Consider the following 23,214-nt stretch of genomic DNA (forward strand, 5'->3'; position numbering starts at 1 on the left):
AAGTTGCTGCGGCTGAGGTCGAAGAGGTTGCTTCCTGTGTTCTTGTCAAGGATTTTGATGGACTTCTGCCTCACATTTAGGTCTTCCATCCATTTTGAGTCTATTTTTGTGTGTGGTGTAAAGAAATGGTCCAGTTTCATTCTTCCTCATGTGGCTGTCCAATTTTCCCAACACCATTTGTTGAAGAGACTGTCTTTTTTCCATTGGACATTCTTTCCTGCTTTGTCGAAGATGAGTTGACCATAGAGTTGAGGGTCTATTTCTGGGCTCTCTATTCTGTTCCATTGATCTATGTGTCTGTTTTTGTGCCAGTACCATACTGTCTTGAAGATGACAGCTTTGTAATAGAGTTTGAAGTCTGGAATTGTGATGCCACCAGCTTTGCTTTTCTTTTTCAATATTCCTCTGGCTATTCGGGGTCTTTTCTGGTTCCATACAAATGTTAGGATTATTTGTTCCATTTCTTTGAAAAAAGTGGATGGTATTTTGATAGGGATTGCATTAAATGTATAGATTGCTCTAGGTAGCATTGACATTTTCACAATATTTGTTTTTCCAATCCATGAGCTTGGAACGTTTTTCCATTTCTTTGTGTCTTCCTCAATTTCTTTCATGAGTATTTTATAGTTTTCTGAGTACAGATCCTTTGCCTCTTTGGTTAGATTTATTCCTAGGTATTTTATGGTTTTGGGTGCAATTGTAAATGGGATCGACTCCTTAATTTCTCTTTCTTCTGTCTTGTTGTTGGTGTATAGGAATGCCACTGATTTCTGTGCATTGATTTTATATCCTGCCACTTTACTGAATTCCTGTATGAGTTCTAGCAGTTTTGGGGTGGAGTCTTTTGGGTTTTCCACATAAAGTATCATATCATCTGCAAACAGTGAGAGTTTGACTTCTTCTTTGCCGATTTGGATGCCTTTTATTTCTTTTTGCTGTCTGATTGCTGTGGCTAGGACTTCTAATACTATGTTGAATAGCAGTGGTGATAGTGGACATCCCTGCCGTGTTCCTGACCTTAGGGGGAAAGCTCTCGGTTTTTCCCCATTGAGAATTATATTTGCTGTAGGTTTTTCATAGATGGCTTTTATGATATTGAGGTATGTACCCTCTATCCCTACACTCTGAAGAGTTTTGATCAAGAAAGGATGCTGTACTTTGTCAAATGCTTTTTCTGCATCTGTTGAGAGGATCATATGATTCTTGTTCTTTCTTTTGTTAATGTATTGTATCACATTGATTGATTTGCGGATGTTGAACCAAACTTGCAGCCCAGGAATAAATCCCACTTGGTCGTGGTGAATAATCCTTTTAATGTACTGTTGGATCCTATTGGCTAGTATTTTGGTGAGAATTTTTGCATCCACATTCATCAAGGATATTGGTCTGTAATTCTCCTTTTTGATGGGGTCTTTGTCTGGTTTGGGGATCAAGGTAATGGTGGCCTCATAAAACGAGTTTGGAAGTTTTCCTTCCATTTCTATTTTTTGGAACAGCTTCAGAAGAATAGGTATTAATTCTTCTTTAAATGTTTGGTAGAATTCCCCTGGGAAGCCATCTAGCCCTGGGCTCTTGTTTGTTGGGAGATTTTTGATGACTGCTTCAATTTCCTTAGTGGTTATGGGTCTGTTCAGGTTTTCTATTTCTTCCTGGTTCAGTTTTGGTAGTTTATATATCTCTAGGAATGCATCCATTTCTTCCAGATTATCTATTTTGCTGGCATAGAGTTGCTCATAATATGTTCTTATAATTGTTTGTATTTCTTTGGTGTTGGTTGTGATCTCTCCTCTTTCATTCATGTTTTTATTTTTTGGGGTACTTTCTCTTTTCTTTTCCATAAGTCTAGCCAGGAGTTTATCAAGAACCAGCTCCTTGGGGCACCTGGGTGGCTCAGTCGTTAAGCGTCTGCCTTCGGCTCAGGTCATGATCCCAGGGTCCTGGGATCGAGCCCCGCATCGGGCTCCCTGCTCAGTAGGAAGCCTGCTTCTCCCTCTCCCACTCCCCCTGCTTGTGTCCCCTCTCTTGCTGTGTCTCTGTCAAATAAATAAATAAAATCTTTAAAAAAAAAAAAAAAAAAAGAACCAGCTCCTAGTTTTGTTGATCTGTCAACACTGTTCTTTTGGTTTCTATTTCATTGATTTCTGCTCTGATCTCTATTATTTCTCTTTTCCTGCTGGGTTTAGGCTTTATTTGCTGTTCTCTCTCCAGCTCCATTAGGTGTAGGGTTAGGTTGTGTATTTGAGACCTTTCTTGTTTCTTGAGAAAGGCTTGTATTGCTATATGCTTTCCCCTTAGGACCGCCTTTGCTGCATTCCCAAGGATTTTGAACAGTTATGTGTTTATTTTCATTTGTTTCTGTGAATTTTTTTAATTCTTCTTTAATTTCCTGGTTGACGCATTCATTCTTTAATAGGATGCTCTTTAGCCTCCATGTATTTGAGTTCTTTCCAACTTTCCTCTTGTGATTGAGTTCTAGTTTCAAAACATTGTGGTCTGAAAATATGCAGGGAATGATCCCAATCTTTTGGTACCAGTTGAGACCTGATTTATGCCCCAGACTGGGATCAATTCTGTAGAATGTTCCATGGGCACTAGAGAAGAATGTGTATTCTGTTGCTTTGGGTTGGAATGTTCTGAATATATCTGTGAAGTCCTTTGGTCCAGTGTGTCATTTAAAGCCTTTATTTCCTTGTTGATCTTTTGCTTAGATGATCTGTCCATTTCAGTGAGGGGGGTGTTAAAGTCTCCTACTATTATTGTATTATTGTCAATGTGTTTCTTTGATTTTGTTATTAATTGCCTTATATAATTGGCTGCTCCCATGTTAGAGGCACAGATATTTACAATTGTTAGATCTTCTTGTTGGATAGACCCTTTAAGTATGATGTAGTGTCCTTCCTCATCTCTTATTACAGTCTTTGGTTTAAAATCTAATTTGTCTGATATAAGGATTGCCACCCCAGCTTTCTTCTGGTGTCCATTAGCATGGTAAATGGTTTTCTACCCCTTCACTTTCAATCCAGGGGTGTCTTTGGGTCTAAAATGAGTCTCTTGCAGACAGCATATCGATGGATCTTTTTTTTTATCCAATCTGATACCCTGTGTCTTTGGATTGGGGCATTTAGCCCATTTACATTCAGAGTAACTATTGAAAGGTATGAATTTAGTGCCATTGTATTGCCTGTAAGGTGACTGTTACTGCATATTGTCTCTGTTCCTTTCACGTCTATTACTTTTAGGCTCTATTTTTGCTTAGAGGACCCCTTTCAATATTTCTTGTAGGGCTGGTTTAGTGTTCACAAATTCTTTTAGATTTTGTTTGTCCTGGAAGCTTTTTATCTCTCCTTCTATTTTCAGTGACAGCCTAGCTGGATATAGTATTCTTGGCTGCATATTTTTCTCATTTAGTGCTCTGAATATATCATATCAGTCCTTTCCGGCCTGCCAGGTCTCTGTGGATAGGTTGCTGCCAATCTAATGTTTCTACCATTGTAGGTTACTGACCTCTTGTCCCAAGCTGCTTTCAGGATTTTCTCTTTGTCTCTGAGACTTGTGAGTTTTACTATTAGATGTCAGGGTGTTGACCTATTTTTATTGATTTTGGGGAGAGTTCTCGGTGCCTCCTGGATTTTGATGCCTGTTTCCTTCCCCAAATTAGGTAAGTTCTCTGCTATAATTTGTTCCAATATACGTTCTGCCCCTGTCTCTCTTTCTTCTTCTTCTGGGATCCCAATTATTCTAACGTTGTTTCGCTTTATGGTATCGTTTATCTCTCGAATTCTCCCCTCCTCATCCAGTAGTTGTTTCTCTCTCTCTTTCTCAGCTTCTGTATTCTCCATCATTTGGTCTTCTATATCACTAATTCACTCTTCTGCCTCATTTATCCTAGCAGTTAGAGCCTCCATTTTTTATTGCACCTCATTAATAGCCTTTTTGATTTCGACTTGGTTAGATTTTAGTTCTTTTATTTCTCCAGAAAAGGATTCTCTAATCTATACTTTTTTCAAGCCCAGCTACTATCTTTATAATTGTCATTCTGAACTCTAGTTCTGACATCTTACTAATGTTTGTATTGATTAGGTCCCTGGCAGCGGTACTGCCTCTTGTCCTTTTTTTTTGAGGTGAGTTTTTCCATCTTGTCATTTTGTCCAGAGGGAAATAGATGAATGAAAGAATAAAATGCTAAAAAAAATGCTAAAAGGGTAACAGTGACTCCAGAAAAACATACACTAAACAAATCAGAAAAGACCCAAAACCGAGGGGGAAAGAAAGGGAAAAAATATATATATATATATGATCAGGCTGGTGAATATAACAGAGCCACACACTAGATTTTGGGTATATTTTGGTCTACTAGAAGAAATTGCCTCCCAAAATTTTAAAGAAAGAAAACTTATATATATATACAAAAATAAGGGTAAATATGATGAAGGGATGGATTATGATTGTAAAGATGAAAATTTTAAAAAGATTTTAAAAAAGGAATTGATAAGAAGTTGGTTGAAAAAAGAATGAAAAAAAATTTAAAAAAAAAAGAGAGAGAGAATGTGATCAGCAGGAGACTAGGACATCATACACTAGATTTAGGGTGTATTTTGGTCTGTTAGAAGAAACTGTTAGAAGAAATTTTCTGTTAGAAGAAAATTTTAAAGAAAGAAAAACTTACATATATATAAAAAATAAGGTTAAATATAATTAAGAGATAGACTATGACTTTAAAAATGAAAAATTTAAAAAAAGATTTTAAAAAAGGAATTGACGTTAGTTGAAAAAGGAAAGAAAAATTCAACTAAAAAATAGAAAAAGAAAAAATAAAGAAAATTTTAAAAATTAACTTTGAAAGACTAAAGCATCATGGGAAAAAAAACCATGAATTCTATGTGCTGTATTCCCCTGGCGCTGGGGTTTTGCTGTTCTCATTGATCCGTAAACTTGGTCTCCGCTGGATGTTCTTGCTGATCTTCTGGGGGAGGGGCCTGTTGTAGTGATTTTCAAATGTCTTTGCCCCAGGCGGAATTGCACCGCCCTTGCCAGGGGCCAGGCTAAGGAATCTGCTTGGGTTTGCTCAGTAGCTTTTGTTCCCTGAAAACTTTCCGTACAGCTTTAGAAGACGAGAATGAAAATGGTAGCCTCCCAATCTCTGGCCCTGGAGGAGCCGAGAGCTGGGGCGCCACTCGTCAGTGCGCCCTTGAAGAAAAGTAGTCATTCACTCCTGTCTCTCTGGTCTCCGCAGCACTCTGAGCTCACCCGACCTGTGACCGAGCATTTCTATCTCCGGCACACGACCCCATTTGGAGTCTCCAAACCCAGCAGATTGCCTCGGTGCACTCCCATGCTGCTCCTCCCGGGGGAGGAAGGGGAGTCTCCCCAGATCTGCCACATGTTGGGTCCCTGCTGGAAGAGCAGTGGCCCGACTATGCCACAGATTACAGTTTATGGCAACCCCGAGCTGAGAGCCCACTCCTTGGCTCCATCTTTGCAGCCGGCTTCCCCACTCTGATACCTGGGAGCTCTGCCGCACTCAGTCACCCCCAGTCTTTCTGTGACCCCGAGGGTCCTGAGACCACACTGTCCCAGCAAGGGTTCCACACACATACACACACACACACACACACACACGCTTAGCCACTGGAGCGATGTCCCTCAGCGGAGCAGACTTCTTAAAGTTCCGATTTTGTGCTCTGTTGCTGTATCACTTGCCAGTAGGCAGCTAACAGAGGCTCCCTCCCCACCACGGTCTATCTTCCCAAATATCACCTCAGATTCACTTCTCCTCACGTCCTACCTTCTAGAAAGTGGTCACTTTTCTGTTCATAGAATTGCTGCTATCTTTTCTTCAATCTCCTGTTGAGTTTGTATGTGTTCTGAATAATTTGATAACTACCTAGCTGAATTCCTGGGACCAGATGAAACTTAAGTCTCCTAGTCCTCCGCCATCTTGCTCCTCCCACCAGAAGTTACCTTTTTGACTGTTTTGTCAAGTAAAGACTCTTCTCCTGGCAGGCTGTTAGCTTACCCCAAGCAGCATGGGCTATGCGCCAGGGAAAACCAAATAGTCTTTCATTTAATTGTGAGAAAAAGCATAGGAAGAAAGTCAGAGACACAAGGATTCTCTTGTAATCAATAATGCTTTTTGTAATGTATCTGAATGTGTGTAAGAAAGAAATAGATTTGCAATTTTAAAACTTTAATTCAGTTTTTCTGAGAACACAATTTATTTAAATGGTTAAAAATCTTGTATTTCTGTGTCTAGAAACTCCTTTCCTACAGAATCCTGATATTCTTGGTTAACTTGCCAGAAGAAAAAAAGTCATCTAGTCATCTATTAACATTTTGTTTATCATTTGGAAACAACATTGAGTGATTAATTCAGTGATACTATTGCATCCTTGAAACTATAATGCCTTACTAATTTCCTTACTTTGATTTTAGCCATATGGAAATAAGCCACCAGTAATTTTTCAAGTCAATATCACAGTTGGTACTTTTGTTATTTATTTATTCCTGCATTACATGTAGGAGCTTAATTTTATTTTTATTTTTTGTGTTAAGTTCAATTAGCCAACATATAGTACATCATTAGTTTTTGAGGTAGTGTTCAATGATTCATTAGTTGTATATAACAAATTGAGGGTTGCAGAAGGGAGGGGGGTTGGGGGATGGGGTAACTGGGTGATGGGCATTAAGGAGGAGCTTGATTTTAGCATGTATTTTTTTTCTTTTTATAAAATATTTCTTGCATATTACCTTTTCCCTTTCTTTTAATAACCATTGTAATATACTAATATAAAACCAATGTTGAAAAAGTTAAGAATTATTTTTAGGATACTAGGATATGTAGTTCAAAATTATGTAAATTAGATTTAAAAAACTTTTTTTTCCTGTGGAGCTTTTGACATTTTATAGAATAGTGATTAAGAAATTACCAATAAAGAAAAGTTTAAATTGTTCAAACTATAGAAAGAACATTTTGTTTATTTGTACCAAATCCTGACCCCTTGGACTTAAATGTTACCCACTTATCAATGATACCCTATTTATTTGACCTGGGTGTGGCAAAGTGTCCATCATTAAGTACTAAAAGAAGTGAGCACTTAATTTCAATTGAAATATTTTCTATGACCTTAGGAACATTTTAGATATTTTTTTAAAAATACTTCCCCTAAAAAATTTTTCATTTTAGTCAAGTTAAATACTTTCTAGAGTGATACTGTTATTATTTTTAAAGCTTAATGTATTATATATAGAAATGAATATATGTAACACAGATGCAGGTTATGGTAATCAATAATAAAATAGACATCATGGAACCACAACACAACTTAAGAATTAGTTTATTACCAATTGCATTGCATCTTTTTGTATTGCTAAATCATGACAGTCATTTCTGGTAATCATAACACATCCATTTATTCCAAATTCTATAACTTTGCACAAAGCTTATTTGTATTTTATGACATAAGAACCATAATGTAATGCTTGCCCTTACTCATGACACTTGCAGGTAATGAGCATCCCTAGATGGAAAAATACAAATACACAACATAATGCCACTTCGAACAAGCTATCTATTTTAAAAGTGTAGGGATTTTTATTGTACTATTCCATAACCATGACTTCTGGAGTAACTAGAGAGTAATTAATATACTTGTTTTCATCAAAGGGATATTCACATCTCAATCATTCACTCTTTTTCAGTTTATACATCTGAAACTTTCATATAAATGAAGACTGTAATGCATAAATGAGAACTATAATGTTGTCTAGTCTTTCAAATATACAATGAAGATGTGGAGAATAAATTGTATTAGGATAGGCTTGAGGACATCCACCATGTTAAATATTTAGTGTCTGTTAAATAATCATCAAGTTTTCTTTAAATATGCTATGCTTCATTTTAAGGGGTTTTTTGTTTTAATGCAGTAACAACCCAAAGCTGCATATGTTTCATTCATCTTTCCTCTTAATCCCTGGCCCTAGCTAATATTGTTCCTACCAATAGTTATTTGGCCTGAGTAAGTATATGTATCAAGCCTGCCTTCTCAACTGTTTTGGTGAATACAATGGATAGCTGTTAAGTCAAAGTAGTCTTCAGTAGCCTCTCACATAGATTGGAAGGGATGATAGTTTTTAAATGTTACAGTATCAATGCTGTCACAATGAACTTAAATAAACTTCTGAGGAATTTATAATCAACAGCAAACTGACTAATATCCATGTTTTATATGAGGAAGCCTTAGATAGTATCTTTTCTTTTCAGCCTTCTGCTATCTACCACATTCTTCTACACTCCTGATACATAAAACTGATAGTATCTTGGTTACCCAAAGTGAGGATGAGGAATCAATTTCTTGGATCACTGAACTTCCCTTGACTTCTTCCAAAGCCTTCTTAGAGCTAACAACACAGGGAACTTTACAACTGTGAAATCATTTTGATAAGTGACTTTTCCCTCTTATATCTAAAAGCCACTTGGGTATCCTAACATCTGACTTTAGACACAAGAAAAAAGTATTATCTGTGCCAGAATAAATGCCCAACCAAACAAATTAAATATTTTACTTATACCATTTAGAGACTACATTTGGATTCAATGCTTACAAATTGTATTCAACTTAATAAATAGCTCTCTGTTTTGATTTCCTTCTATATATGTCCATTGTCAACCATGTGAATCTATAAAGACTTTCTGAAGATATTTTTTAGGCCAGTCATCCCAGTATAAAAAAGCTAGCACTCCAAAGAATAGAGAATTTAATAACTATCATCATGTGGGAATCTGACTTGTATATGAATATCTTGTTGACAACATAAAAAGTCTATCACCTTTTAACGAAGCACTCTGCCACTGTCTTCTTGCAGCCTAAGTGAGCATACTACACAAAACAGTATAAATCATCAACCACTCTTTTCCATTCCTTTCTTCTTATCAACCTCTTGAGATTACTTAATTGTATATATGGACAAGGGTCCCCAGTGATACACAGCCCTACGTTTAATATTTTTGATCCCTATAGAATCTAGAAATATGCATTTATTATCATCTTCATCAAATTTAATACATCCTTTATTATACAGAACTTAGAGAATATTGTGTGTGGGATAGGATAGAACAGAATGGACATGACCTCCTCAGATTCTGAAAGCAGGACCATAGCTTCTTGGTACACCGCCTAACTTTCTACAACTGAAATATGCTCACTGGAGACTGTGAAGAGCTATAAACTCCCACCACCAAATATTCCTAGAAAGCATATTAACTATATATTGGGGAAACTGTCTTTTGCTTATTATAAATGGGGCTCTCACTGGATTAGAAAGACTGGGAAAAGGGAATTTTGCTCATGTTTCCCTGAAATTGTATCTTTTAGTAAGACCTTTAGCTCCCACAGCTTCAGCTTTCTCTACCAAATTATATACTTAAAACAGTTATATGGGGCGCCTGGGTGGCTCAGTCGTTAAGCATCTGCCTTCGGCTCAGGTCATGATCCCAGGGTCCTGGGATCGAGCCCCGCATCAGGCTCCCTGTTAGTGGGAAGCCTGCTTCTCCCTCTCCCACTCCCCCTGCTTGTGTTCCCTCTCTCGCTGTGTCTCTCTCTGTCAAATAAATAAATAAAATCTTTAAAAAAAAAAAAACCGTTATAATATCTAGTTGAGAAGTTACTGCTACCTGGTTCCATTCAAGTTGAATGCTGAGCCTCTCTTTCTAAAAATCTCATGCCCAAAGTTTATTCAACACCAATACTTGGGCTCCACCTATGGGCAAAGAGAAGGGATGGTTTAACATGTAGGTACGTGTATGCAGGAATGTCCCATGTGATTTGCACCACTACTGTGTACTCTTTAAGTTACAAGATAGATCATCTGGGCAGACATTGAATCAAGGCTAATATTAACTGCTTGAAAGAGCTATCCATTGACTGTTTAGTCCTGAACCCTACTGAGAGATATGGATATAGTTGCTTGTGTAGCTGAGAGGTATATCTGACATATATTCCTTCTGTTCTCTAGTATCTTCTGCCAACTGGTAGCCCAGACCATTTTTCAATCAATTGCATATTTTTCTCCCAATCCTTTCCCTTGCCCTAGGCTTTTGGACCAAAACTTGAGGTAATGATTGTTTTTTTCTTTGAAGAAACTTAATCTCTGCTGTTAACTTGATACCACATCCAAAATCAGAACTAATCCAGTAGGGAACAAATTCACCTTAAAGATAGCAACCCCTGTATTTAGCATGAGTCCAAAAAAAAAAAAAAAACTGGCTAATTCTATATATTATTAAATTTATATTAATAACTTTAGTTAAATGTGAAGCAGTTCTTTCTTTCCAGATGAAATGTTTTATTTTTCTTTCCATGATATTTGAAGGTCTATAAAGACCAGATGGTATATTGTGTGCTACAAATAATGACTGTTCTTTGTTCTTCTAAATATAGTATATGTTGAAATGAGATAAATATTCTTATTTTTCATCTATTTTCTTTGCCCTTTATTGAGATATAACTCATATGCTATATAATTCACCCACTTAAAGTATATAGTTCAAGGGTTTTTAGTAAATTCACAGATACGTACAACCATCACCACAGTCAATTTTAGAACATTTTCATCACCTCAAAAGAAACCCCATCCTCACTAGATGTCATTCTCTCCTATCCTCTCCAATCACCCCCATCCAGCCCTAAGTAACTACCAATGTACTTTCTACTATAGATTTACCTACTCTGAACATTTCATATAATGGAATCATATATGTGGTCTTTTGTGACTGGATTCTTTACTTCGCATAATATTTTCAAGATCCATCCATGTTATAGCATGTATCAGTACCTCATTCCTTTTTTATTGTAGTAAAAACCACATTAACATAAAATTTACCATCTTAACCATTATTAATTGTATAATTCTATGGCATTAAGTACATTCACACTGCTGTGAAACATATCTCCATAACTTTTTCATACTGGATATGTGAAACTCTACACCCATTAAACAACTCCCCTTTCCCCCCTCATCCCAGCCCCTAGTAACCACCATTCTACCTTCTGTTGCTAAGAATTTGACTACTTTAGATACCTCATGTAAGTGGAATTATGCAGTATTTGTCTTTTTGTGTCTGGTTTATTTTACTTAATAGCATAATGTCTTCAAGGTCCATCCATGTTGTATCATGTGACAGTATATAAATATATACACCACATTTTGTTTATCCATTCATCCGTTGATGAACATTTGGGCTGCTTCCACCACTTGACTATTATGAATAGTGCTACAATGAACATGGGTGTGAAAATATCTCTTTGAAATGCTGCTTTCAATTCTTTTGGATACAAACCCAGAAGTAGAATTGATGGACCGTATGGTATTTCTATTTTTAATTTTTTGAGGAAACTTCTTATGATTTTCCGTGGTGGTTGCACTATTTTACAATCCTACCAAGAGTGTACAAGGGTTCCAACTTCTCCATATTCTCCTCAACACTTGTTATTTTCTGTTTTGTTTTTTTTTTGTAATTGCCATCCTAATGGGTATGAGGTGATATCTCATTGTGGTTTTGATTTGCATTTCTCTAATGATTAATGATGTTGATTCTCATATGTTGTTGACTATTTGTGATCATTTTTGGAGAAACATCTGTTCAAATTTTTTGCCCATTTTTAATTGAGTTATTTGATCTTTTTGTTATTGAGTTATAAGAGTTCTTTATATATTCAGGACATTAACTGTTTATCAGATATATGATTTGCAGCTATATTCTCCCATTCCATAGATTGCCTTTTTACTCTGTTGATTTTGTCCTTTAATGCACAGAAGTTTTTCTCCCTATATAATCTTTTTTTTTAGATTTTTTATTTAACTCCAGTATAATTAACATACAGTGTTGTATTAGTTTCAAGTGTATAACATAGTGATTCACTCAATGCTCATCATGATAAGTGTACTCTTTAATCCCCCATCACTTTTTCACCCATCCCTCCACCCACCTCCCCTCTGGTAATCTGCAGTTTGTTCTCTATAGTTAAGAGTCTGTTTCTTGGTATGTGTCTCTCTCTGTGTTTGTTTTGTTTCTTAAATTCCACATATGAGTGAAATCATATGGTATTTGTCTTTTTCTGACTGACTTATTTCGCTTTGCCATTATGCTCTCTAGCTCCATCCATGTTGTTGAAAATGGCAAGATTTCATTCTTTTTATGGCTGAATGATATTCCATTGTGTATATACACACCACATCTTCTTTATCCATTCATCTGTCAGTAGACACAGGCTGCTTGCATAATTTGGCTATTTAAATAATGCTGCAATAAACATAGGGGTGCATGTATCCCTTTGAATTAGTGTTTTTATATTTTGGGGGTAAATGCCCAGTAGTGATGCACAAAAGTTTTTAAGTTTGATGTAGCCCCATTTGTCTATGTTTGCTTTAGTTGCCTGTGCCTTCGGTGTCATACTCAAGAAATCATTACCAAAACTGAGAAACAGACTCTTAAACTATAGAGAACAAACTAGATGGCTACCAGAAGGGAGGTGGGTAGGGGGATGGGTTAAATAGGTGAAGGGGTTTAAGAAGTGCACTTGTTGCGATGAGCGTTGGTGATGTATGGAAGTATTGAATCACTATATTGTACACCTGAAACTAATATTACACTGTATGTTAACTAACTGGAATTGAAATAAAAACTTTAAAAAAACTGAGGCCCACTTACAGAAATGGGGAGAAATGTTTCATTATAAAATCAGAAATGTTTGGGAGAAATGTTTCATTATAAAATTAGAAAAAATAAAGAAAACATTTTATCTATTCATCACCGCTCTAAAAAAAATCATTACCAAATCCAACGTTATAAAGTTTTCCTGTATCTTTTCTTCTAAGAATGTTATAGTTTTAGGTTTTATATTTAGTTCTTTAATCCATTTTGAGTTAATTTTTATCTATGGTATAAAGTAAGGGTCCAACTTCATTCTTTTGCATGTGGATATCCAGTTTTCCCAACACCAATACCATTTGTGAAAAGACTGTCCTTTCCCCCATTGAAGATCATTTGACCATATACACAAAAGTTTATTTCTGAACTTTCTATTCTGTTCCATTTGTATTAGTTAGGGTTCTCCAAAGAAACAGAACCAATAGGAATATATACATGATGAGATTTATTGTGAGGAATTGGCTCCCAAGATTATGGATACTGTTTAGTCTCATGATATGCCATCTGTAAGCTGAAGACCCAGGCAAACCAGTTATTTTGTACCTGGAAGTTTATACTTCTTAATATCCTTGTGCTATCTTTTATTATTAACTATTACTATTAATGAGCTATTCAAAATCCTAGCAAAGTCATTCTCTTAGGATCTAAACTAGGGTAGAGTTTACATTTTCATGAACCACCCCAGGCCAGATTAGTTCCAGGCAAGGAGCCACCCCAGGAGGTTTATTGTGATCCTGGGCAAATACCATCAGGAACTATCTTATAGCTTCATTTGGCAGTTAATTTTGTATAAGTGAATCCAAACTAGACTCTGGTTTCACCACTTCCCTGGACTTACTAAATAAAGGTCCATAGCTCCAGGGTAGCTCCAGAATAACTACAACCTTCTAGGAATATCTGAAGCTAGAATCTGCTAAGAAGTTCTCCCTTCCAATTCAGCTGTCACCTCCCTAAAAGGAAAGAGTATCACTGTCACTGTGGATCAGAGTACAAAACTAAAAATCTCTCGGTACTTACTTCTAGGTCCTGGGATCTGGAAATCAGAGGCCTTGGGTGGCAAGAAGGACAAAGCCAAAAACAAAAAACTAAACAAACAGACAAAAAGACTCCCATCTAGCTCTGGAAACAATTATATGAACATCTTATGTAAATCAAGTCCTGTATTACTTATAGTCTTTGGAGACAAGCTTGATTTTTTTTTCCTTCCCCTCTTCTTCCTTCTCCACCTCCTATTTGTTATTATTTTGCCTCTTTGAAATAATAATAATAAAGACAGATTCTGACTAGAAGATTTAAGGAATTGGTCATGACTCTTGAAACTTTATTCTTTTCGGCACTAGTTCAAATTCCTAAGCTCTAGCTGAAAATGATTTTTATCCAGAGTAGTTTGAATAGTCATTTCACAAGACAGGTTACTGGCCCTCTGCTTATTTGTAATCACTAATTTTTTTAGGTTAATAAAGCCAAAATCAAAGGCTAAAATTCCTTTACTTTTCTTAAGAAAAAAAACTTTCTTTATATAAAAATGACATTTGATCATTATAAAAAAACTTGGGGGGTGCCTGGATGGCTCAGTCAGTTAAGCGGCTGCCTTCAGCTCCAGTGATGATCCCAGGGTTCTGGGATCGAGCCCCGCATCGGGCTCCCTGCTCAGCGGGGAGCCTGTTTCTCCCTCCCTCTGCCTGCTGCTCTGCCTACTTGTGCTCTCTCTCTCTGTCAAATAAATAAATAAAATATTAAAAAAAAAAACTTGGAAAATTTCAGAAAAGTATAGCAAAGGGATATCATACATAATTCTAATATACTAAAATAACAAATGCTTTATATTTTCATGTATGCCCTTCTCATCTTTTTCTGTTGACATGTACACATCTATCTTAACATAGTAAAGATTATACACTACATGTGCAATTCCGTATGTTTTTTAAATATGTGTCATAAGAATTTTCCTGGTCAATGAATATTCTTCATAAATATTACTTTAACCTGCATAATATTTTATCATAAGGATAGATCATTGCCTACTTAAATTTCTATATTATTGATCTTTTTATTTTACTTTTCTCACTAATGTAAACAACTAAAATAAACATGTGCATAAAGATTTATCTATTTTCTTAGGATAGATTTCTAGAAGTGAAATTACCAGATCAACAAATATGAAAATGTTCAAGAATTGGCTTTTTAAAGAAAGTCTTCTTTGGGTTGTTAAAGGATTAATGACACAACAAATTGAACACATGTTTGATGACTGTGTAGCTGCTCATATTCAAATAATCTCTGCAAGCATAACTATTAATTGACTGAATCTAATCTTTCATTTCAGACACAAGGATACATCTCTTCCTTCTGTCTTCAACTCCTTGGGATAGAAATCAGGAGGTCTGACTGAGCCCATGTAAAAGCTTTGTCAGACAGGCACTTATCCACCTTGTTTATGACTGCCTGTTTAACCCATTGCTCTCAAAATCAATATTTTTCTTATTTTCTCTTTTTTCAGATGGAATGGGGAGAGTCCTTGCTCAAGATGTATATGCAAAAGACAACCTACCCCCCTTTCCAGCATCAGTAAAAGATGGCTATGCTGTCCGAGGTAAATATTTTGGGACTTTGAGTATCATCATACTCACACTGTATTTTTTTTCTTCAGATATTTTGCTCAGCCTAGGCACCCAATGAGTTTTACACTTTTTTCCTGCCTGGTTATCAAAATAATTTTATTCACAGATAACAATCTGGATTAAAACTTTTCAGTGAAAGTACTGTCATTACTTGAAAATATTTGTTGACAAATAAATGTGTAGAAATTGATAGAAACACTGTACCATAATTTATTCTTTTGACCTCTCTACATACCAGGTAGCAGACAGTCTTGGTCTGGAAGTTTTCCATGTTTTCTAGTTGAAAACATTTATGTGGTCCAAAAAAGAAGAGCAGATTCCCAACACAGGAATCATGTAGGGTGGGCTTTTCTTCTGTTTTAAACTCAAACATCAATAAGGGCTTCATAAAAAGCAAGCACAGGGGAACCCTCTGATTCCCTGGAAGAGCTGTATTTCAAAGCTCTGAAACCTCCTATGGTACCAGCAGCTCATACCTTTGGAGTTCCCTGAGATTGCATAAAGGTTAAAAGCATATACTGAATAGCAATTGCCTGCTTAAAGTCTAATCTAAGAACCCAAAATGAAAATGCAATGGAATTACTTAGAAACTATTATTGGTTATTAACTCAAGGCTGATCTCATTGAAGAAATGTCTAAAAACATTTCCCAGCTTATCAGAGCTGTTAAGAAGGCCAGTTCCTTTTTAATGGTTCTTTAGGGAGTCTCTAACTTGTTTGTTGTTGTTTTTACTCTATCTAGCCATTAAAATAATTTCATTTTTATAATTAAATATATTCATTCATCTCCTCCATGTCCCATCACGATTTCTTAGGGGTATCTTTTTGTGTTGGAGGCACTATAGCAAATGGTTATGGTTATGGGCTTTGAAAAGCGAAGTAAGGGTGATCTGGGTCCCAGTACTAGTTACATCTTTATAACTTTGAGCAAATTACTTAAACTTTTTGAGCTTCAGTTGTCTCATCTGTAAAATGATGATAATTATAACAATACTTACCCCAACAAGTTGTGAGGATTGAATGAGACCCTAGAAAGCCTTAGTAAATTATCTGGCACCAAAAACAAGCACTCAATAATTGTCTTATAAAATGTTTGATAATGGTAACTATTATTATCACTATCATTCTTATAAACACATTTCCGTAGACCATTTCTGAAAAAAAAGGTTAACATTTATTTGAATTGTTACTCTCCTATTCTATGTAAATAAAGTGGTAGAAAGATTAATTTCTACTAGTGTATTCTTTCTTGGGGATACTATCTTGGATGCATCTCATTCAGCTTGATCTCACTAAATTAGAGTATTTCTGAAAACATGAATAACAAATCCCCAGTGGCTCTTATGATTTTTTTTCTTCCAAATTTATTCCTTCTACAGTGCTTATTATAATGAATATTGTCCAGAAAGAAAATTATTTCAATCTTCTGATAGCCTCATTGGCTCTTCTTGTTTCTTGTTCTCCAACTAAAATTTCAGTTCTGGTGCCTGGGTGGCTCAGTCGTTAAGCGTCTGCCTTCGGCTCAGGTCATGATCCCAGGGTCCTGGGATCGAGCCCCGCATTGGGCTCCCTGCTCAGCGGGAAGCCTGCTTCTCCCTCTCCCACGTCCCCTGCTTGTGTTCCCTCTCTCACTTTGTCTCTCTCTGTCAAATAAATAAATAAAATCTTTAAAAATAAATAAATTAACTAATTAAATAAAATTTCAGTTGTTTTGAATTTATAATTGGTAGCCATATAGGATTACTATAAAATGAAAAAGAAGTCTTACTTCCAGAGTAGAATAGACAACTTTAGCAAATAAAATACCAAAGGGATAAGAAAGTCTATTTTTTACATTCTTGGTAATATAAAGAAGGAGAAAGGGAGAAAATAAATTATTTGAGACAGAATTATTCTCAAACAGAATGTTGTTCTGTGATTTTTGCATGAAATAGCAGCAGCTCAATAAAAAGAAACTATTGCTCTTAGCTTTTCTAGTTGCCAAAAAGAGTGATTAGCCTACATGAGTCTTAGAAGAGCCTTTCTGCTACCATAGAATCTACCAAAGAAATTTTATATAAAATTACCATCTGGTATCTTATTTATTCTTTTGTTTTGAAATGGTGGTGTTTTTAGCTATTTCACACACACACACACACACACAAATAAAAAACATCTAACATCTCACAATATAAAACGTTCCAACAGACTATTACACAGCTTGTTCACATTATTTCTTTCCTGTGGAGTGTTGCTATCTCCAAGATACAGAATATATAACAGAGACATAATACATAACAGATAACCATTATGGATATGGTTAAATCTCAAAAGTGGGAATGTTTGCTGTGTCTGTGTATATATACCAACATCATAATTAAGGCAGCAGAAGCCATCAGTGAACAAAGAGGCATGGTCCCAGTCTTTTCTGTGTTAGAACACCGCCCACAGGCAGTGTTTGGTAAAGAATATCCTTGAAGCTGTTGTGGCTCTCTACTTCGTGTACCTTCTCTCCACCCCTGTCTTCCTTTACTCCCATTCCTTTCTCCCCACTCCCTTTATTTTCCCTTTTTTCTTCTCCTCTGCCTTTGCCGTAGGCCTTCCAGTAATAACCAGTGGCACCTGTGAGCATTGCTAACCCTGTAGGTGTAAAGAGGTTGCTAACTTGCTCTGGATCACTAAGCATTAGCCAGTATCCTTCAGAAACATGTGGCATAACACTCCAAACCAGTTGGAGGATCACTTGCTTTAAGGTATGTGGGTTGAAAAATCAAGACAGTAAAAAATGACTGAGCAAATAAGAAATAAGAACGGCTTTAAAAAAAGAAAGAAAGAAAAAATAGAGTTTAAAGAAGGCAGGAATCAAGTAATCATGATATAAAAGGAAGACCTGTAACCTAATAAACCTAAAACTGCATTCAGGATGGAGTGAACTTTTTTTTTTTTTGGTAAAAGAGAAAGGGAAAGATTTATTTTGGGTGCTGACAGCTGGGGAGGGTGACAGGCTCGAGTCTTAACAATTGACCTCTCCCAAGGATGGAATGAATTTAAAGGTAAAAGAAAATGAAAGTAGCATATTATCACTTAATTAAGATCAATACTTTTATTAATATTTTTGAAGAGTTATTTCTCCCTTCACACTGATTAAGCTCATCATCTCGATGCATTTCCACCTTCCCCTAGAGATATGGATGCCTATTATCTCACAGTTTTTTTGTAGATGTTAATAAAGGCAAAAGTACCTCACATCCCAAATTCAGCTTTCTTAAAACTTTTCAATTCGAAAGGTGTATTATCCCTTCCAGAACTTGTTTTACAGAGATGATTTAGAAAGAGGGAAAAGTCTGAACAAGCCACTAATTATTTTGAGAACCACGTGTAACAAACAATTCTGGAAGGATATAAGACAAATCTTTGCCACTGGGGTAAAGTAAATTTTAAATTTTTCTTTTTTACATTCTGAATGAAATACATACTTATGAAAAATACAGAAAATTAAAAAGAACATTTTAAAATTACCCATTATCTCACTGCCTAGCCACTATTAACATTTTGTGTACTTCCTTCCAGTGGGTTAAAGTGCATACTAAAATTCAGTATCACCTCTTTGATTTAGAGCTTTTGTTCTTTTACAAAAGCCATGTTCTAGGGTTTCTATTTCTTCCACCTAAATCCCTGGCCACAGCTGGTTTTCCATTTGATAACCTGTTGCCTTTCACTATAAGTCACTCTGGATAAAGAAGAGGGCCTTATGATGTGGAAATATTACTCAAGTGAACAGAGAGATATTTGAATTAATTAATTTTGGTCAATTCCAAAAAACTTAAAATACTGTATTTAAGGAAATAGTATCTCTTTTCCCAATACTAACAATAAATGGGCATTTTTTTCCTGGAAGATGATGGTAAAGAATTCAAAATGCTTGCTCACTCACCTGTCCTACTCTTAACTTCCTGCTTTCCATAAGAAAAAGCCACAGATTTAAAATTCCAAACAACTCACCTGATTTAATTCCTCAGTATAATTGCAGCAAGTATTAATCCTGCTGTGCTAGTCTTCTCACCTTCCCTTGCCCCACCCAACACTTTCTATAATCTTAATTTCAGTATACACATAAATACTACTACCCTGTTGCCTATTATCAAGTCTTAGACAGTTTGGTTCCATAATCAATTCTTAATCCCTCTGTCTGATTATTCTGTCAAAGATATTTCCTAGGACCTCTGAAAGTTATGCCATCTCTATAGTCTCAGTGTATTCAATCCTACCATGGAAATGTCAAAACTCTTTATTATTGAAAATACATATAGCTATAAAGTGTCTCAAGAGGCATAAAAGGAGTTCCCATATGGCTGGAAAATGAAAATGAAAGATAGTTCTATGGCAGAGGGCTCAAGGAAGATCATTGCCACAATAAATAGTTATCTAATGGTATTCATTTAAAAATGATATAATCTTTAAATAAACAGGTGAAGAAGACTAAAGTGTTTTCTGGACATTAAAAAAAGAAGGTAGAAGTGGGAGCAACTTCAGGGTATAGCATTAAGCATTATGAATCAGTTATATAATGCATTTGCTGCATTATATGATTTGGTTTATATTGGTTTTTATCACTTCCTTCAAATTAAATTCTACAGTTACAAAAAAGAAAAGAAAACTCATTAAGAGAAATTTCTAAATGTGGGGGGAGGGGGTTCTAAGCCTCTACAGTAATCCTTGGAATCCATCCATCTTTTCTAATGGCATACTGTGGCTTACTTAGTTTATTTCTTTCCAAGCTTTAGATTCATGTGCCAACATACCTCCACTTCTGCTCCTTCCCACCCAAGCTTGTAGAATTCATCTTGAAAATGGCAACTTTTCTTTTACCTGTCTCTTTAATAGATATTTTAAAATAAATATCAGCAAGTTAGATAGATCATTATTTTTCTGTCTTTTTAAGAAATAGTGAGCCTTGTGATAATGTAAAATCAGGATTTCTGTTGTAGTTCACTAATTTTTTACTCCTTATGTTTTCTTTAAGTCTGAATTTGTCTATATTCAATTCACTCTTAGAGTGCTCTGCTCCTCAAAAAAGGTAGTTCATTAACCAGCACCATCAACATCAGCTTGTTCGAAATGTAGAACCTCAAGCCTTATCCCGACCTAGTGGATCAGAATCTGTGTTTTAACAAGATCTCCAGGTGATTTGTATGCACATTGAGGGTTGAGAAGTACTATTATAAAGGAAATAATAAAAACAACTTCTCTCTTGCTACCAAGAGCCTTCTATAATGTGGTTTGACTGAGCCTTCTTTAGCTTGCAATATAGAGACATGTTTCCCAGATAGAAATTTTCAGGGCAAGGTGAAGAACATAGTGTAAGTGAGCACATATTCTCTCTCCAGTCAGTGTACCTTTCCTCCTTAGACTCATTTAAGGACTCTTTCAGATGTTGGCCTTCTTGACACTCTATAGCAGGCTTGCCCCAAATGATCTCCAGCCACTCATTATTCAGTGACATTTATTTGGAGCATTTGTGCACAATATTGATATAAGGCATTTTGAGTGTAGGTGTATTTGCATGTGTCGGAAACAGGAGACAGGAAGAAGGTTGAAGAGCAGAGGGTTTCAAAAAAGAAATAAATGGGGCACCTGGGTGGCTCAGTCGGTTAAGCGTCTGCCTTCGGCTCAGGTCGTGATCCCAGGGTCCTGGGATTGAGTTCTGTATCAGGCTCCCTTCTCCTCAGGGAGCCTGCTTCTCCCTCTGCCTCTCTCTCTCTCCCCCCCCCCACCCCCACGTCTCTCATGAATAAATAAATAAAATCTTCAAAAAAAAATAAAGGAAGTGATCCCTGTATCTAAGGAGCTCATAATCTAGCTGAAGAAATAAAGCATACACATTTTTGAAATTATTCAAGAAAACTTAGAAAACACAATACTAATATGTACAAATCAGTTTACAAACTCCCCACCTAAGTATTATGGAAATGCCAAATTCATTTCTTTATTCTTTTAACAAATATTTATTGAAAATCAATGATGAGCTAGGCACTATTCTATATCCGAATTATTATATAAAATTAACCAGAGCAGTCTTTCTAAACATTCTAAAGACAGTCAATTTTGACTCACATTTGAAAACTATATACATAGACCAGCAGGAAATGGAAGGCATTCAAAATGTAGCATTTTGTGTTGAGAAATATTATTTATTTGTTCATGTATGCATGCATCCTTCTAAATAGATTCTTAGAAGCCATATTCATTTATTAAACATTTTTAATACTTCACATATTGAAATTTTATTGAATACCTATTATGCAGAAAGTGCTACGGATTCCCCTGAGACAAATAAGCAAATAATTGCAAATAATTAAAAAGCCATAATTAGGGTTATTTAGGGAATACGCTGGGGAAACAAAAGAGAAAGTAGCTGACTCTTGAGGGAAGAGGAGTCAGGTATGACTTCATAGAAAAGGTGACACTTGAGCTGAGTCTTAAAAGCTAAGAAGTCTTTAATCAGAAGGCACAGATTAAAAAAAAGGACACTCCGAGCAATGAAAGTAACATATATTATGGAGCTGAAATATGAGTCATCTTGGTATTCTCAGGGAGCTACAGTTCTAGAAATTGAGAGTGGCTAGGGCATAAGATATAAGGAGGATATGAACCAGAGGCCTTTGCACATAGGTGAAGAGCTTTAGATGGAGCATTTCCACTTCATATTTCTCCTTCTCCCTCCCTCCTTCCTTCCCTCCCCCTCTTCTTTTCTCTCTCTCTCTCACACACTCACATACCCCTTCTGCCTACTTACCTTTTATTCATCCTTCATATTCAAACCAGAGATCCTTTTATCAAGGTGGCTTTCCCTGACCCTCCAGTATACTTCAGGCACTTTCATTGTATGATCTCATAAAACTATATTCCTTTCCTTTAGAATGGTTTTCATAATTTGCATTTATATATTCATTAGTGTGATTATTTGATTAATATCCATCTCCTCCACTACATCAATGGCTTTAACCCCACCCATAAGAAGACACACATTAAATACATTATACACACACATATAACATATATAACATGGGGCGCCTGGGTAGCTCAGCCGTTAGGCATCTGCCTTCGGCTCAGGTCATGATCCCAGGGTTCTGGGATCGAGCCCCGCATCGGGCTCCCTGCTCTGCAGGAAGCCTGCTTCTCCCTCTCCCACTCCCCCTGCTTGTGTTCCCTGTCTTGCTGTGTCTCTCTCTGTCAAATAAATAAAATCTTAAAATATATATATATAACATATACAATATATAAATGTACATATGCACACATATAAACAAAAATAAGTTTCATGAAACAATATTCATCCTTACCATGTGTGATGAAATATATTTCTATTCATTCTCATTTTAAAAATTGTTTACAAGTTTACAGTCCACCTCCATATTTGGTCCAGATTTTGAAAAACATCACAGCTGCATTAGAATAGAAACCATGTCTGCTGGTTTTACTCCATTCTGTCCCAGCATCTGATATGACACTTAAGACATAGAACACTGTATAGAAATTTAGTGAATGAATGAAAGAATTAAAAAGCTTTAAAAGATATTACTTTTAAAGTATTATCCCAATTTTTATCAACAAGAAAACTGAAGTTTAGAGAAAGGCTTAATAATTTGCTGAGGCAAGGGAAACATAAGCAAAAATGAACTATTGGGACTTCATCAAGATAAAAAGCTTTTGCACAGCAAAAGAAACAGTCGACAAAACTAAAAGACATCCTACAGAATGGGAGAAGATATTTGCAAATGACTTATCAGATAAAGGGCTAGTATCCAAGATCTATAAAGAACTTATCAAACTCAACACCCAAAAAACAAAAAATCCAGTCAAGAAATGGGCAGAAAACATGAACAGACATTTCTCCAAAGAAGACATA

General features: G+C 35.9%; 1 protein-coding gene across 18 annotated transcripts in view; it reads left to right on the forward strand.

The window, feature by feature from the left end:
- The window catches only part of GPHN (gephyrin), a 598,378-nt gene that overhangs the window by 492,212 nt on the left and 82,952 nt on the right, over window positions 1-23,214 (forward strand). For all 18 annotated transcript variants that reach the window (XM_036071130.2, XM_036071133.2, XM_036071135.2 and 15 more), the window contains one exon: window positions 15,207-15,299. In XM_036071130.2, coding sequence (XP_035927023.1) covers window positions 15,207-15,299 — 93 coding nt within the window. The remainder of the gene's footprint in view (window positions 1-15,206; window positions 15,300-23,214) is intronic.

Source organism: Halichoerus grypus, chromosome 8 (genome assembly GCF_964656455.1).
Source record: "Halichoerus grypus chromosome 8, mHalGry1.hap1.1, whole genome shotgun sequence".
Classification (NCBI taxonomy): Eukaryota; Metazoa; Chordata; class Mammalia; order Carnivora; family Phocidae; genus Halichoerus; species Halichoerus grypus.